This window comes from Zootoca vivipara, chromosome 8 (assembly GCF_965207765.1).
Source record: "Zootoca vivipara chromosome 8, rZooViv2.hap1.1, whole genome shotgun sequence".
In the NCBI taxonomy this organism is placed as follows: domain Eukaryota; kingdom Metazoa; phylum Chordata; class Lepidosauria; order Squamata; family Lacertidae; genus Zootoca; species Zootoca vivipara.
Window position 1 is genome coordinate 49,421,469 of NC_142591.1, and position 15,668 is coordinate 49,437,136.

General features: G+C 42.1%; 1 protein-coding gene across 1 annotated transcript in view; it reads right to left on the reverse strand.

The window, feature by feature from the left end:
* Positions 1–2,982: 2,982 nt before the first annotated feature.
* Positions 2,983–15,668, reverse strand: part of ST18 (ST18 C2H2C-type zinc finger transcription factor) — a 66,399-nt gene continuing 53,713 nt past the window's right edge. The window contains 7 exon segments of the mRNA XM_088675488.1: positions 2,983–3,669; positions 5,164–5,307; positions 8,865–8,968; positions 10,068–10,156; positions 11,768–11,989; positions 13,775–13,855; positions 14,068–14,130. Of these exon segments, the coding sequence (XP_088531614.1) occupies positions 3,529–3,669; positions 5,164–5,307; positions 8,865–8,968; positions 10,068–10,156; positions 11,768–11,989; positions 13,775–13,855; positions 14,068–14,130 (844 nt within the window). The 3' untranslated portion in view covers positions 2,983–3,528.

Genomic DNA, 15,668 nt, shown 5'->3' on the forward strand with positions numbered 1-15,668 from the left:
TTAAGATGTTAAAGTTTAGAGATGTCTGTAGGTCACCGTGTTGGCTTGTGGCATTTATCACCCCTTGCCTTTGGCCATGCTAGCTGGTATTGATGGGAATTGTAGTCAAACAACTTATAGGCCTTTAAAGCCCTAAATGGCCTCAGTCCAGTATACCTGAAGGAGCGTCTCCACACCCATCATTCTGCCCGGACACTGAAGTCCAGTATCGAGGGCCTTCTGGTGGTTCCCTCACTGTGAGAAGCCAAGTTGCAGGGAACCAGGCAGAGGGCCTTCTCGGTAGTGGCGCCCGCCCTGTGGAACACCCTCCCATCAGATGTCAAAGAGAAAAACAGCTACCAGATTTTTAGAAGACATCTGAAGGCAGCCCTGTTTAGGGAGGCTTTTATTTTATTTCATTTTTTTTTTGTTGGAAGCCACCCAGAGTGGCTGGGGAAACCCAGCCAGATGGGCGGGGTATAAATAATAAATCATTATTTATTTATTATAGTTGATACTACGTTGGCTGCTACTGGTTTAGAGGAACCCCACATTTCCAAGGCAAAACAAAGAAAACAACTGGCTGAGTTGTTTGTAAGTGTAGTTAGATGTGCACCATACACCCCTGTTTATTGAAGACATCGAAGAACTTGTGGAACCTGTTTCAGTATCAATTTTATTTCCTACCATACACCAAATGTACAGCACAGAACACAGTTTTGTTGCTTTTGATGTAAGAAATATTAATTGTATGAAGAAACAGTATACAAACTACTCCAAATTAAAAAAAATGCATACATCATTGCTCTTTACAAAAGGTCTAATTTACAGGATAACTCGTCAATGCAAATTAATCCAACAAAGGAAAGGAAGAAGGAAAGGAGGAATCAGAGTGCACATTACAAAACATCAAGTACCAAGAAGGCAAATAAATACAAAGATACATCCTGAGCGAACAATCCAAACACAGATAAATTAACCTGAAGCCATAGGAAATCATAGTAATAAATAGATAGGTCAGTAGGAGATTGTTTAAATTAAATTAAATATATAACAAATTTCTTAAAATATTTAGTAAATTAACTTTTAGTCTCTGTCATGAGTGAACTTGGTTTCTCTCCCCCCCCCCCGTAATGCATTGAACAGGTATAGCAACCATCTTTTTTAAAAAACAAACAAACAAACAAGTACAATAACTTAATAGCAATTTGGTGTTCTATTTTATATTAGCACATACTGTGATAGCTTCTGTCAAATTGTTTTCTTTAAAAAATAAACACAGCTTCTAAGGACATTCTTGTCTAAACTAAGGTCCGAGGGCCAAATCACCGCTGCCCCCCGCCGCCCCCCAAACATTAACAGCAAGCTCCACCTAATGCAGAACAGCAACCACAGCATGACAGCTGAATGATTTGGGAGAAGCACTCTTGGATAGGAACCCTATAATATAAATGTACGAGTGAAGACTGTGAATGCTGTCATATTCAGTCAAAATATAAAGTAGGCAAATAAAAATAAACACTTTCATTGTAGCACAGGAAAATTAAATCACACGCTAGAGTCATGTATACATTTTACATTGAGGCACATATGCACATGAGACGTGTGTGCATACCAAAAAAGGCAGTTCAGCTGGTTGTATATATACCTTCTTCTGAAAACATTAGAATTCTGGAAAAAAAAATTGCATTATTACTTCTAATCCCTGAAACAGACACTGGACCCCTGTTTATAGCTGCTTACTAAACTGAGAATGGATACGGGTGATCAAGAGGTCCACCTGGGATGCGCACGTATTTCTGAGTGGCTGCCTAAGGACTGTAGCACTTGGAGACATACCCTTATTATGGGATGGTAATCAACTGCAACTAAGGCTGTCTTTAAACTCTGCTCCAAACACATGCAACAACCTGATCCAAAGGAACATGGGATTCTGATATGTATGCAGATCTCTTCTGCAAGCAGAGGCTTCCCCATTCACTTCCATGCACGAGGCAGCAGAGATGCACATTTAGGGGGCATGAGCCGTTGCACAGTGGTCAAGCTTTTGCATACAAAAAAGGCCCAGGCTCATTTCCTGGCATTTCCAGGTAGGTCGGTGAAGTTGCCTGTCTGAAATACTGCCAGCCTGTGTAGACAATACTGAAGTAGATGGACCAGTAGTTCGACTTGGCAGGTAGATGGCAGCTTCATATGTTGAAATGGAGCTGCTGGAGTAGGGATTTTTTTCTGAGATGTTACATCTTAGCAGTCGTAATGGAACTTGCAGTAAATCTGCTCGGAATCACAGCATTTGTGTGCAATTGGAGGCAAACCCAATCGGTGCATTGCTACAGTTCATAGATCCAGTCACCAAACACCATTGCCGTGCAAGCTCAGTTCACAGCAATGGGGCTTAGTCCCCCTTGTCAGAAGAGAAAAGCAACTGCAGCCTTCTCAGATCCTTCCACTCAACCTAGTACAATAACTGACATCTCAGGGAAGATTTGCTCGGCTTAATTGTATGTACAAAATCATCAGCTTGGGATGCATTTTTCCAATATGAAATTATATTGATATTGATCAACTGACCAATGTTTTTACAAGGCTCTGTACAAAAAGGGGGGGAAAGCTACAGGTCATTTCAAAGCCTATCACATTAAAAGGGATAAAATTTATATATATATATATATTTTCCCAATGAATGACCATGAGATAGGGGAAAACATATCTTAAATCACTCCAACCTTCCCTTCAATGGTTACCAAGGATTATTCGGGGCAGGCTAAGATACAGAGCCAAGTCCAAAGCTTTGCTGATTGCTATACAGTATTTCATTATTGCTAAAAAAAAATCATGAACTATTACGTTCTGCACTTGAAGAGCTTATGTTCTTCCAGCAGAGGGCACCATTCACCTTTGCATCCTTGGTTCATCATATCTCATGCTATTGAAAACCCTTTTGAATATTTTTGTGTGTGTTAAAATAAAGCTGTTATAAAAAAAGCAGGATGTGGTAAAAATAAAACTAGAATCACAGTTCTGTTATTTTTGTTTCTTTCATAGATTTCCCCCCTTCTTTCCTGTACAAACCCAGCAAAATGTTAAATTTACACTATAACTTTCAATCTATTTTAAAATCCCATTGGAAAATAAATTAACAAACACATTTGTAAAAATATGGCAGGCTGCAGAAATGCTGTTAAAAGATTTAAAAACACACGCACACACACAACTCCTTGATTGAAAATAAATTAAAAAAGTAAAAAAATAGTTACACACACTTTTTACATTCACTTTACAAAATGAAAAGAGTGCAAACCATGATGACAACAAAAAGGATTTGTACAGAAATAAATATATTCTATGATCTGAGTCATTGCTGTTAATACAATAGTCTGTTATGTTCTCTGTCCTTTTTATGTCAGCTGGAAAAAAAATAGTGCAATGTTGTAAATTGTAAATGCAGCACAGAAACCAATACTCCTAAAGCAGTCCAGGCGCTCTTTGCAGATCCATCTGGAGTTTGCTGCTGCTAAGTCACTCCTGTTGCCCAGCAGCTTCCTCATCCTACACGTGGATACCCTTCACTGCCTGTTTGATACTTTCCAGCAGAGCCTTGCAGTCCGGGGAATACTCCCGTTCCAGATTGCTGTACATATCTGTGAGTGTATTTACATATGCTTCAAAATTCTGCTCGCTGATTGGGCCCTGGAATGAAGATGAAAACACATCACACCTAAACATGGGAGTTGAATATTAGGCAAGAGGTCCACTATGTGACAACTGGAGAGAGAGAGAGAGAGAGAGAGAGAGAGAGAGAGAGGAGCAGCTAGACATGGAAGGAAAACAGCAAGTGTGTGACTCCTGAGACCCTCCAAATGTTGTTGGACTTCAACTCTCATCAGCCTCAACTACGATGGGCAGAGATGTTGGGAGTTGTGTCCAACAACATTTAGAGAACAACAACATTCCTATATCACAGCGAGTTGGACTAGATGATCCTTGGAGTCCCTTCCCAAACTATATGGCTCTGGGTAACCCATTCCTAGTTTAAGATATTGCCGGACTATGGCCTGTTGCTAGGATCACCACCCAACCAGAGAAAAAAAGGCCTGGTCATTTTGAATTCTCTTCTTTTCAGAAACAGTCAAGTCTTTGACAACAGCTCTTTGGATCCCAGCCAGCCAATGGGATGGGGAACTGGGATTCCTTGGTCCTCTATCTGGCACTTGGGTTTCTAGGCTCACCATATCCCCTCCCTAGACTACACCTCTCACTGCCCCTCCTTTGCACCCACCTTCAATGTTTTTGTCTGGATGGAAATGTGTTCTTGAACTCTGACCATGCTTTTTTGCTTGCTTGGATAGAGAGGTGTTTGTGTAGAAAACAGCCTGTTGTAGAAACATAACATTTACAATTCTTCCTCGGCTCACTGGTATGTGGCCCTTGGAGGATTGCCCAGAAAGGAATGTGACCCGAGTCTTCCCCACTCCCAAAATATTTCTCTTCTGTGCTTCAAGGTATGGTCATGGTCTTCTCCAGCAGTAGAGGGGCATTACTCACCTGGTTTCCCAATGCCACATGTCACTGCCAGTTTCCAGGAGGGAGAGTGGGAGGGGCAAATGTGTGGGAAGCTCAGCATGGTGCAGGCACAGCAACACAGACAATCTCACCAGCACTGGACAGGCAGTGTGGTGTAACAGTTAGAGCGTTGGACTTGGACCTGGGAAGCCAGGGTTCAATTCCCCACAAAGCCATGAAACTCACCAGGTGATCTTCAGATGGGCCAGTCACCATCTCTCAGCCTAACCTACCCCACAGGGTTGCTGTGATAGTATTTAGATTCTGCCTTTTTCCTTGTTAGGGGAAAAGCTTACAGATAAAATGGGGAAGAGGATAACCATGTACACCACATTGAGCTCCTTGGAGGGGCAGAATTAGGAATGTTGGACTGGCCATGTTGCTGCACCTGCTCTGTGCCAAGCTGCCTGCTCCCTTACCACCACCGCCCTTGGTAATTGGAAAGCCAGGTGAGTCCTCGCCACCCCCCTGGCCACTACTACTATCCATAATTTTTGGCACAACCCAGAGATTAAGAATGTTGTACAGTTTGAAATTCATCTCTGACAGCCCTACAGCATGGCGTTGAGTAACTTCCCTGAGCTCCCAGAGAAACTGCCACGTTCCCAGCCACAGACATACCATTTGTGGAAGCTGAATGTCGGCCAGACTGGAGATGAGGGCTTGGCTGAGGCCAGCCAACTCCTTTAAGAGGCTCTCGTTGTTCTGCTCGATAAGTTTGTTCTCCTCTTCTATCGTTTTCAGATTGCTCTCCATAGATGTTATCTGAAACCATGAAGCAAAGCAACGTGTGGCGGTGTGAACAGCAGAAGAAAACCAAGGGCTGAAGAATTGTCAAAACGCTCCCAAAAATGTTTAGTGTGCCTGATAAAGCCTGGCACATTTTAGCGGGAAAGTATGCTTTCCAAAAAAATCCTTTCACTTTTTGCTTTATGAGAAAGTATATTTGTAGTTCTTTTTTATTAGTATTATTTTTCAGAATCATCATATACCATCTAGAAACAAAAATAACCCATACCCAACAGAACCAACCAAAAGTCCCTGCTGACCACCAAAAATACATTATGAGAACTTGTGTTCCTGTATGATACCACAACATACAACATCTGTAAAACATTTTCATATTGATGGGTTCTTTTAAGTGTACAATTCCGTGTTTTTGTGTGTGATTGATATTGCCCCTGAAGAAGGAAAATTCACTGCTCCCGCAAAATGCATTGGGCTAACACACATAATTTATTTTTCCAGGGAATCAGGCTCTTTGCAAAGTTTTCTCTCTTTTGTATTCCTGCATTCAGTTCTGGTTACTGCAAACAGTGGGGTTCTTGGCCTAAAATGCAGCTATCAGAAGTGATAGCCCAGGGCAGTGGAAGTTGCCTATGCAGAAGTGAAGCACAAGTCCTTTCCATTCCATGCACATCAATGTCAAAAGGCGCTCCTAATTGGGGCGAGCCATTTTATTTCTAAGTCAGTGGATTCTGCTGTTCTTTCAGAAGAGGAATATGTTTAAATGATGCTCTAGACAGTGACCCTGCTGGATGAAAAGAGCATTGTTTGTGGGAAGCGTGTTCAGAAATGGACGAAAGACTGCAGGCCTCGAGCTGACAACTCAGGAGGAGTGTCTGATTTAAAATGAAGTGTTTTGCCCTTAGGGACTGGCGTAGGTAGGGAGCAAGCAAGCTGCTATTTACATTGCTGCCTTTTTCTTACAGCATCGCTGCTGACTCACTACAATAGCAGCAACCCTGGTACAGTATAGGCTTTTGAGCTACTTTCCAGGGCAAGGTTATGCTGCAGAGTGGCTGAGTTTGGAGACAGGACAGAGTATAAAAGCTAAAAATAAAAAAGTAGAATAGGAACAATGCAACAATTCATTGTAATGTAGGCCAGGCATTATATATATATTATTTTGAGAGAAGCTGAGTGAAAAATTGAGATTGGGGCTGAGACCATACATTTTAAACTCTATACCACTTTAAACAGTCATGCCCCCGCCCCAAAGTCTGGCAACTGTAGTTTCCTCAGGGTGCTGCAAATTGTTAGGAGACTTCTATTCCCCTCACAAAGCTGTAATTCCCAGTTCCCTGGGAAGAGAGATTGGTTTTAAAACACTGGTAATTTTAGCTTTATGAGAGGAATAGGGGTCTCCTAACAAGTCTTAACAAACTACAATCCCCAGGAATTTGGAGGGAGGGTGACTATTGGAAGTGGTCCAATAGTGCTTTCAATGTATGGCTTGGATGTGGCCTGAGACATTTTTAGATAGATACTCTGTCATATAGGGATGGCTCTACTCAATCTTTTCTGTCCTGTTTCCTCATTTGATGGAAGTACTTATAAACGTTTTCAGATGTGACAACTCCCATAACATACACTTCAGTATACTATTTATATTTCAAGGAGGAAAAATGAATGCACTGAAAACAGTTAACATACCCAACTCAGCCCAACTCAGAGTAGACTCATTGAAATAAGTGGACATAGCTAAGTTAGGTCCATTCATTTCAATGGATCTACTCTGAGTAAGACTTAGTTGAATACCATCTCTGGTTTTTAGCATGCCTGAGGAGCTGTGTATATACACACAAACACATATCATTGGAAAAAGTTAATTACAATTAGAATTTTAGATTTAGCTTGTATTTTTTTTCCATTCCAGTTGTCCAATTTTACTTACATTGTGCTCATTCATTAATTTGATGAAACGATGCATTTTTAAAAGTGGAAAATTTGCCATATTTGTGGAAATTTAATTGAGCAAATCATTAGTTTTCCGTATCAGCATGATTTTTTCAAAAATGGGCTGCAGATTCAGTTAAACAACTGCATAAACAACAACAAATTTGGCTCTCAGTAGGAACATAAAAAAGCCTGCTGGATCAGACCAATGACAAATCTAGTCTAACATCCTGTTCTCTCAGTGGCCAACCAGGTGACTGTGGGAAACCCACAAGCAGGTTTCAAGCAACTGTGATTTCCAACAGCTGGTATTCAGAAGCATTGCTGCCTCCAACTGTGAATTTGTCAAATCCTCTTTTAAAACCATTCAAGTTGGTAGCCATTACTGATTCCTGTGGGATTGAGTTCCATTGTTTAATTATGTGCTATATGAAGAAATACTTCCTTTTCTGTATCCTAGATCTTCCAACATTCAGCTTCATTGGAAGTCTATGAGTGCTAGTGTTATAAGAGAGGAGAGGAACCCCGTTTTCTCTTGCCACTAGGGTTGTCAGACTCAATAGAGGACGGGACTTCTGTGCCTTTAATTGCCCTGCTCTCTTTTGAGTATGGAAACCTTAAAGAGAAACCAGCAGACCCTTTGTTTAATTTCCAAGCAAAGGGTCTGCTGGTTTCTCTTTAAGGTTTCCAGACTCAAAAGAGAGCAGGGCAATTAAAGGCACAGAAGTCCCATCCTCTATTGAGTCTGGCAACCCTACTTGCCACTTTCTCCATGCCAGGCATAATTTTACAAACTTCTGCAGGTCGCCTCTTACTCTCCTTTTCTCTAAACTAAAATGTTCCAACTCTGCAACCTTGCTTCATAGGGGAGTGGCTCCAGGCCCTTGATCATTTTGGTTGCCCCTTTCTGAACCTTTCCCAGCTCAACAAAATCCTTTTTGAGCTGAAGCTGTATGACAGCAAACTAGAATGATCTGAAAAAATTAAAAGCAACCCAGGCATTCTATGAGACCATGACTTTAAACCAGTGGGTGGAATGCAGGGAGACCAACAGTAGGTGGAGCTAGACAGATGAAGCAACAACTCCTTTAAAGCTCCAATGAAACCCTCGCTGAACCAGGGAAATGGACCATATATGGGTCAAGGTAGAAGAAGGCAGAGGCAAAACCTCCAAAAATAAAATTGGGCCATGTTGCTTAGGTTTCACAGGCCAAAATAATAAGCTGCAAAGTTGCTGTGATTTCCATGCAACTCTGCCCAGTTTGCATGCTGCTACAATGCTGGATCCATGGGTGCAGGAATGGGAAACATAGTATATGTTAACAACAGCTTGCAAACAAAATTCTCAGTGGTCAACATGCAGTAGCAGTGGCATAGCATAGGGGGTAACAGGGGCAGTTGCCCCAGGTATAAGATAGTTAGCAGGTGCACATTTTGAACACCTGGTGCTGTCTCAATACAGCCATGTGCTTCTGTTACTGGGCTCTGTTGAAAACAGCTTCATGTGAACCAGGCTGGCAACCCACACTACGCTACTGTGCAGTAGAGTTCACCATCATTGGAATGCTAGAGCAATGCCCAGAGAATAGTAGGAGTTTTTGATGTTTGTTTTTAAGGGCTCGATCAGAGATTTTCTTCCTTACCTGTGTCTGAAGTTTCATCATGTCAGCTTCAATTTTAAGGTTGGATTCATTCAGTTCTTTTATTTCTTCATCCAAATGTCTGATTTCCTCCTCATTCTCTAAACCTGCACAAGAATGAGCCAAGTCAAGTGTAAAATCACACCTGACTGAAGAGATGGGCAAATGCTAACCCCTGTGTAATGGTATGTTATAGAACAAGCCTCTTCAGTTAACCTGGTCTCTGGAATCAAAATTGCACATTTGCAATTTAATTCTACACTTAACGGGGTCAGTGTCAAAGCTTCCATTATGGCATGTCAGGGGCAGAGAAGCAGCCATGAAATTTTCCCTTTGCACTGATGGAGCTCAATAGGCCTTCAAGTGGCTGAAAGTGGCCCGCCTGGATTGAAAGGATCAATCCAGTACCTATATTTGTTGAAGGGCAACCCTGGGAACAGAGCGCAGGTCTCCATAGCTCAGGATGAGGGAGAAATTTGGATTACATGTCAATGCAGATCCTTTTATTTTGCAGTTTCTGAACCAACGAGCATACTGAAAAAGCAGTGATCCCTCCAAATTCGCACTTTCCCAAATTTTGTTGTGCAGCTCCCCAACCACAGCATGTGCATAAAATGCTCATGTACAGAAATATGTTAAGGGAAATTGCTTGAAAAATGTGTATTTAGGAGAAACACATATCAATGTGCTGATGAATTTTGGTTAGGCCTATTTTTATTACTAAAATTGTTGTTGGTTTTTATTGTTATTATTGCAAATTTGATGTGGAAATTTGGTGGACTAAAGATGAGACACGGATATAGGCAAATTTGTCCATCTCTACCTGTGTCCTGTTCCTTGTGAGGCAGTACAAAGTACTTTTAATTAAAATGTTCAAATGAAAGGCACAATGTAATTATATATATATATATATATATATATATATATATATATATATATAGTAAACCAAACATTAAATTAATTAATCCAATTATGTGTCTTCATGAGGCAGCAGAGGGGCTGTAGCTCTGTGTTTGCAGAAGGTCCTGCTTTCAGTATACAGCATCTTCTGTGAAAGAATATCTGGTAGCTGGATGGAAAGACACTTTTTCTAAGACCCTAAAGAGCTGCTGCTGGCCAGAGAAGATAGTACTGGGCAAAGACAGACTCATTTCCTTACTCCCAGATTCCAGCGTCATATATGTACTGCTTTTGTTATCTTCTTACCTCCACTTGCTTTCAATTTGATGGTCATCAGTTCTTCAGATATTTTGCCCTTTTTTAAGGCTTGTGCATTCAGAGGGCATCCAGACAAACTGAAAAGAGTAGGAAAGGGGACCTATTTGAAAATTGAAACACATTTTTGATTGCTGTATCTCAGCTTCCAGGTTCTTGGCAATACAAGTCCATTTTATTGTGCTGCATGTAAGCTGCAATCATATATTGCTACTATACAGTACAGTGTTACTGGGTGCAGAATATTGCCAATGACCTACTAACTGGTTGTGTAGTTACTAAAATCTCTCTAAGACAACAAATAGGCAAATTGTCCTCAGTGCAGCTCCCTACATGGCCCCACATTTGAGCTGTGTAGTGGGTCATCTTCGATGGTGGCTGCTACCAAAGCAGAAGCTTTAACACACCTTCTGGAAACTAGTACATAGTGGTGCAGCAGTGGTAAGTCAGTGCTCTCTACTGGGAAGGAGAGGCAAAGCAGTGATGAGGTCAATGTGGCACAAACACACTGCAGGAGTGCTGGATTGGCTCTGCAACTGCATTTGCACCATGGAATACCCCGCTGCCTTGCCCTCTACCTCTCAAACTCTGCTGTCATGCTATCTGCAACTAGAGGCAGCAGTGTAAACTCCTGGACCAATTACAGCACAATCCTATACATGTCTAAAGGGACCCCTGACCATTAGGTCAAGTCGTGACCGACTCTAGGGTTGTGGCGCTCATCTCACATTATTGGCTGAGGGAGCCGGCGTACAGCTTCCAGGTCATGTGGCCAGCATGACTAAGCTGCTTCTGGAAAACCAGAGCAGCGCATGGAAACACTGTTTACCTTCCCGCTGCAGCGATACCTATTTATCGACTTGCACTTTGATGTGCTTTTGAGCTGCTAGGTTGGCAGGAGCTGGGACCGAACAATGGGAGCTCACCCTGTTGCAGGGATTCAAACTGCCGACCTGTCTACTCAGACATAAATTCCATGGGATTCAAGAGGGCTTATTTCAAGGTAAATGTGTATAGGATTATTCTATTAAAATCTGTGACTGGTATTCAACTAAATTTAACTCAAGAGTAAACTCAGGAGTTTACTGGAATGAATTAACATGACCAAGCTAGGTCTATTAATCTCTGCTGGTCTGCTTGGAGTAATACTTAGTTGAACACCACCAAATTTACAACTCAAAGGGTCAGCTTAGATACGCAAATGAACATAACAGCTCAGTAATTTGCTAATAAAAATACTTTACATTTTAAACAGGACTTTAAAGCAATAAATTATATTTGCATTCTCAGATAAGTGAATTTAGGATTGTGGTATTTAAAGTCTAAAAAGCTTGCAACTCAGAGTCAACTTCAAAATTTACATGAAAAGAAGAGTTCAGCAATATGGTGCTAAAAATACCTTGCCTTTTAAAAAGAGCTTTTAAGGCTAAGCAGTAAACTATATTTGCAGATTTATCACCTATTCTAGGTTGATATGTGAATGTTTAGACAGCTAAAATAAAACTAAAGACATATCGAAAAATCCTGGAAATCTCTAGGAAACGAGTTGGGGTTAAATCAGGGACTTATGCAAAATGCTAACAAAATTATTCTTATCAGTTCAACAGCTTCAATTTGTTAAATTCACACAATTGCAATACATTGTAGGTATTTGTTGAGTTAAAAAAAAAAGTAAAGATACAAAGTGATACCTTCTATGGGTGACAAAAACGTTATTAACATGACCCAGCCCGTTGCAGCCTGGCAAAGGACAGTGTGGCAGCTCCTGCTTGTTCAGTCTCCAGGGCAGCGAAGACCCATTGAGAGGACTCTCCTTCTGTCTCTTGGCAGCCATAGGACAACCCGAAGCAGTGCGATGAGAAGTGTATTTACCTGATATGTGACCTTGGCCATCACAGCCTAGCACCGGACATCTACAGAAGCACAGCAAAACTGATGTTATTTTTAGGGGAAAGAAAAGAAAAACCAAGAGGCAGAGGGGGAAAATGTCCATGTACCAGCAAAAACACCTCAAGAAAGATTTCCTCCCCGTAAATAAAACAAAGCCTACTATGTTATAATATGAAGGTACTAATAGCGCTTGGGTCTTTCGTGAGGGTTTCCTGTAGTCATCTGGTTGGCCACTGTGAGCTGCTAAACTAGATGGGTCATTGGCCTGATCCAACAGCATCTTTTTTTGTTCTTAGAAGGGTTTCTAATGACCAAATGCCTTGTTTGATGCTGGATTACTGAATTTTTGGCTACTGTATTTTACTCTTGTTTTAAGAGTCATTGATTGATTTTATTTATATGTACTATTAAATAGTGTGGGTTTTTTTTGCAAGCTGCTCTGGAAAGTTTTTTTTTAATTTGAAGAAACAAGGCAAATATATTTAAAAGGAAAAGGAAACAAGTAAAAGGCATGGTTTGAGGGAAATGGCCAAACAAGCCAAAGTAGACTCCTTGGTGGGCCAAGATTGGCCCACAGGCTGCTGGTTCCAAGCTGTCTATACATTAGGGCTGCTATATGAAGACCACTTTAAAAAATACAGTCCAACACACCGTTATTGAACTCAATGGACTTGAGTGTATGCAAAGGATTGCACTGTGAAATACTTTAAATATGGTGGCTTTAAATATGAAGGAGGCCCAACTAGCTTCCATTAGTGGTCTGCCACAGTGTCACGAGTCCCATGCTGTGGATCACTTTTTCAGCAGGCACACTCACTTTTGATTTTCAGGCATCTCTGAAAGACCTTTTTATGTAGGCAGGCCTATGCACCTGTTTAGATGTTTTGATCTATTGATCATTTTAATGATCATTTTGCATTCTTCTTATAATGTTTTCTATTTTATTGCCTGCCCTGCCGTATGCTAAAGGTAAAGGGACCCCTGACCACTAGGTCCAGTCGTGACCGACTCTGGGGTTGCGCGCTCATCTCACATTATTGGCCGAGGGAGCCGGTGTATAGCTTCCAGGTCATGTGGCCAGCATGACAAAGCCACTTCTGGCAAACCAGAGCAGCACATGGAAACGCCGTTTACCTTCCCGCTGTAGCGGTTCCTATTTATCTACTTGCATTTTGACGTGCTTTCGAACTGCTAGGTTGGCAGGAGCTGGGACCAAGCAACGGGAGCTCACCCCATCACAGGGATTCGAACCGCTGACCTTCTGATCAGCAAGCCCTAGGCTCAGTGGTTTAACCACAGTGCCACCTGGGTCCCTTGCTATAAATATATGTTTATAAAGAAATAAAGAGGTCAAATCTTCATGTGCAGAGGCTCCACATGCAGACAATTGTCACCCCCTGTGAGCATCAGCCAGTGAACTGGTAGGGGGAATAATGAATGATGGGTGTACAAGACTGGCAGAAGGGTGAGGTTACTGGTCATAAGGGCTCAGAAGAAGAATGATAGAGTGTCTAAAAAGGGATTCTGCCTAAAGTTTGGCTCATCTGGGCTGAGGGATGAGCCAGATAAACTCAGAGACTATGTGCTTCCTTTGTTTCTTAAGACCTGGGACTTTTCCAGAGCTGTGCCATCTGCTTTACTTCAGGGACAGCACAACAACACCTGAACCATAAAGCCATCCTTTGGAGATTTTGTTTGGATTTATTGTTAGGAGAGGATATAAGTTAGTGAATCTGAGACCAATCTTCCTGTGATGTATCCAACTGAATAGTGAGACATAAGCGACAAGCCTTTGCCACTCCACTTACTTAAGTTCAGGGTCTTCTTTTTCTTCCTTGGTAGGAGTCACTTTGAGACCACCTTTCCTGGCTCGGGGACAACCAGACAAGCTGCAAGTACACAGAGCAGAGCAATATAGATTTCTCAGGCTTTTGCTTCTGGATGATTCAGGGGTGATGATGCTGTGGCCCTCCAAAAGCCGGACTGCAACTCACACCAGCTGCAGCCAGAATAGCCAGTGGTCAGGGGTGATGGGAGTTGTAGTCCTGCAAAATCTGGAGTGCCAATTCCCCCCCTCCCCAAATAAGCAGAAGATTCTTACCTTCTGTGTGAGGCATAGTTTCCAGTGACATGACCAGACCCATCACATCCTGGAGTTGGACATCTATAAAGCAAAGTGCAGAGAAGAAGATGACCCTTGACATTTCATGAAATATCTAATTTAGGAGATTTTTGCATTGGAATTTCCCACAATACTGGTTTGACATGACTGTGTGCAACTGGAAAAATAAGAAAGTGTACCTAAGGAAAGAAACTATTTTGGGGTGTACAAGGGCTGTGTTGTACAGGGGGTTGCTGATGAAAACTCAGCCACTGATATAAACCTCACAATTTCCCCACTACTTATTTAGATTTCTGGGAAGGGAAAGAAGAAAACAAATGTTTGATTTGTTAGAATCAGTGCATTTCAAATCTGAGAATATATATGGTCAGGCTCAAATATATGCACTGGATTAATTGTTAAAGAAAGAAATATAACCCCCTGTATACCCAATACACACAAGGATTACATTACTCCTAGGAATAGGGATTTTATAGTCTGGCTCAACAGCATTTTGTATTTCTTTTGTTAATACTGTGCAGTGGAGTTATTCATGCCATTAGTCCTGGATCTCCATACGGTAATTTATAGTAGATGTGCAATACAGGTGTGATGGGAACATCTTAGTGGCCTCATATAGAATATACACAGTAGTGTCTCACAGAGGCTTGCAGTGGTTGTACAAAAGGAGAATAGCGATGTTGCTGGAAGTTATATTAACCTGGTTCAGAATACAAATTTAGCATGTTTGGAGGTAAAGGTAAAGGTAAAGGGCCCCTGACCATCAGGTCCAGTCGTGTCCGACTCTGGGGTTGTGGCGCTCATCTCGCTCTATAGGCCGAGGGAGCCGGCGTTTGTCCGCAGACAGCTTCCGGGTCATGTGGCCAGCATGACAAAGCCGCTTCTGGCGAACCAGAGCAGCACACGGAAACACTGTTTACCTTCCCGCTGGAGCGGTCCCTATTTATCTACTTGCACTTTGATGTGCTTTCGAACTGCTAGGTTGGCAGGAGCTGGGACCGAGCAACGGGAGCTCACCCCGTTGCAGGGATTCGAACCGCCGACCTTCTGATCAGCAAGCCCTAGACTCTGTGCATTAACCCACAGCGCCACCTGGGTCGCTAGCATGTTTGGAATAGTTGCCTATATTCAAAACCCAGTGTCATTTCTCTGATTGCAATCTGACCCAGGGAAGAATCCCCATAAGGCACTGTAAGGGCTCAGGTATCCTAGGAAAATGACATGTCCAGTTTTCCTGGCAGCTGAGACACTAATATTCCAGCATTCTCAATGCCAGAGCCAGAGGGGTGAGGGAAGGGAGGAAGAGCTTCCTGTCAGACCTCTTACTCTGCTCTTATTGTTACCAGCTCACCAAACCAAAGAGAGTGGGGCAGAACACAGCTGGAAGCATAAAATGAAGTGCTTGTTAATAGCATACAACAGTTTGCAGCACTGCTTCATGAATGAAGGGACACTCCTGGCAGTAGTGGTGGTAAGAGTGTGTTGCTCATTGGTAAGAGTTGAGGTGATGGGCCACAGCTCAGCAGTAGAGCAACTGTTTTGCATGCAGAATCTCACAGATTTAATTCCTGGAACCTCTA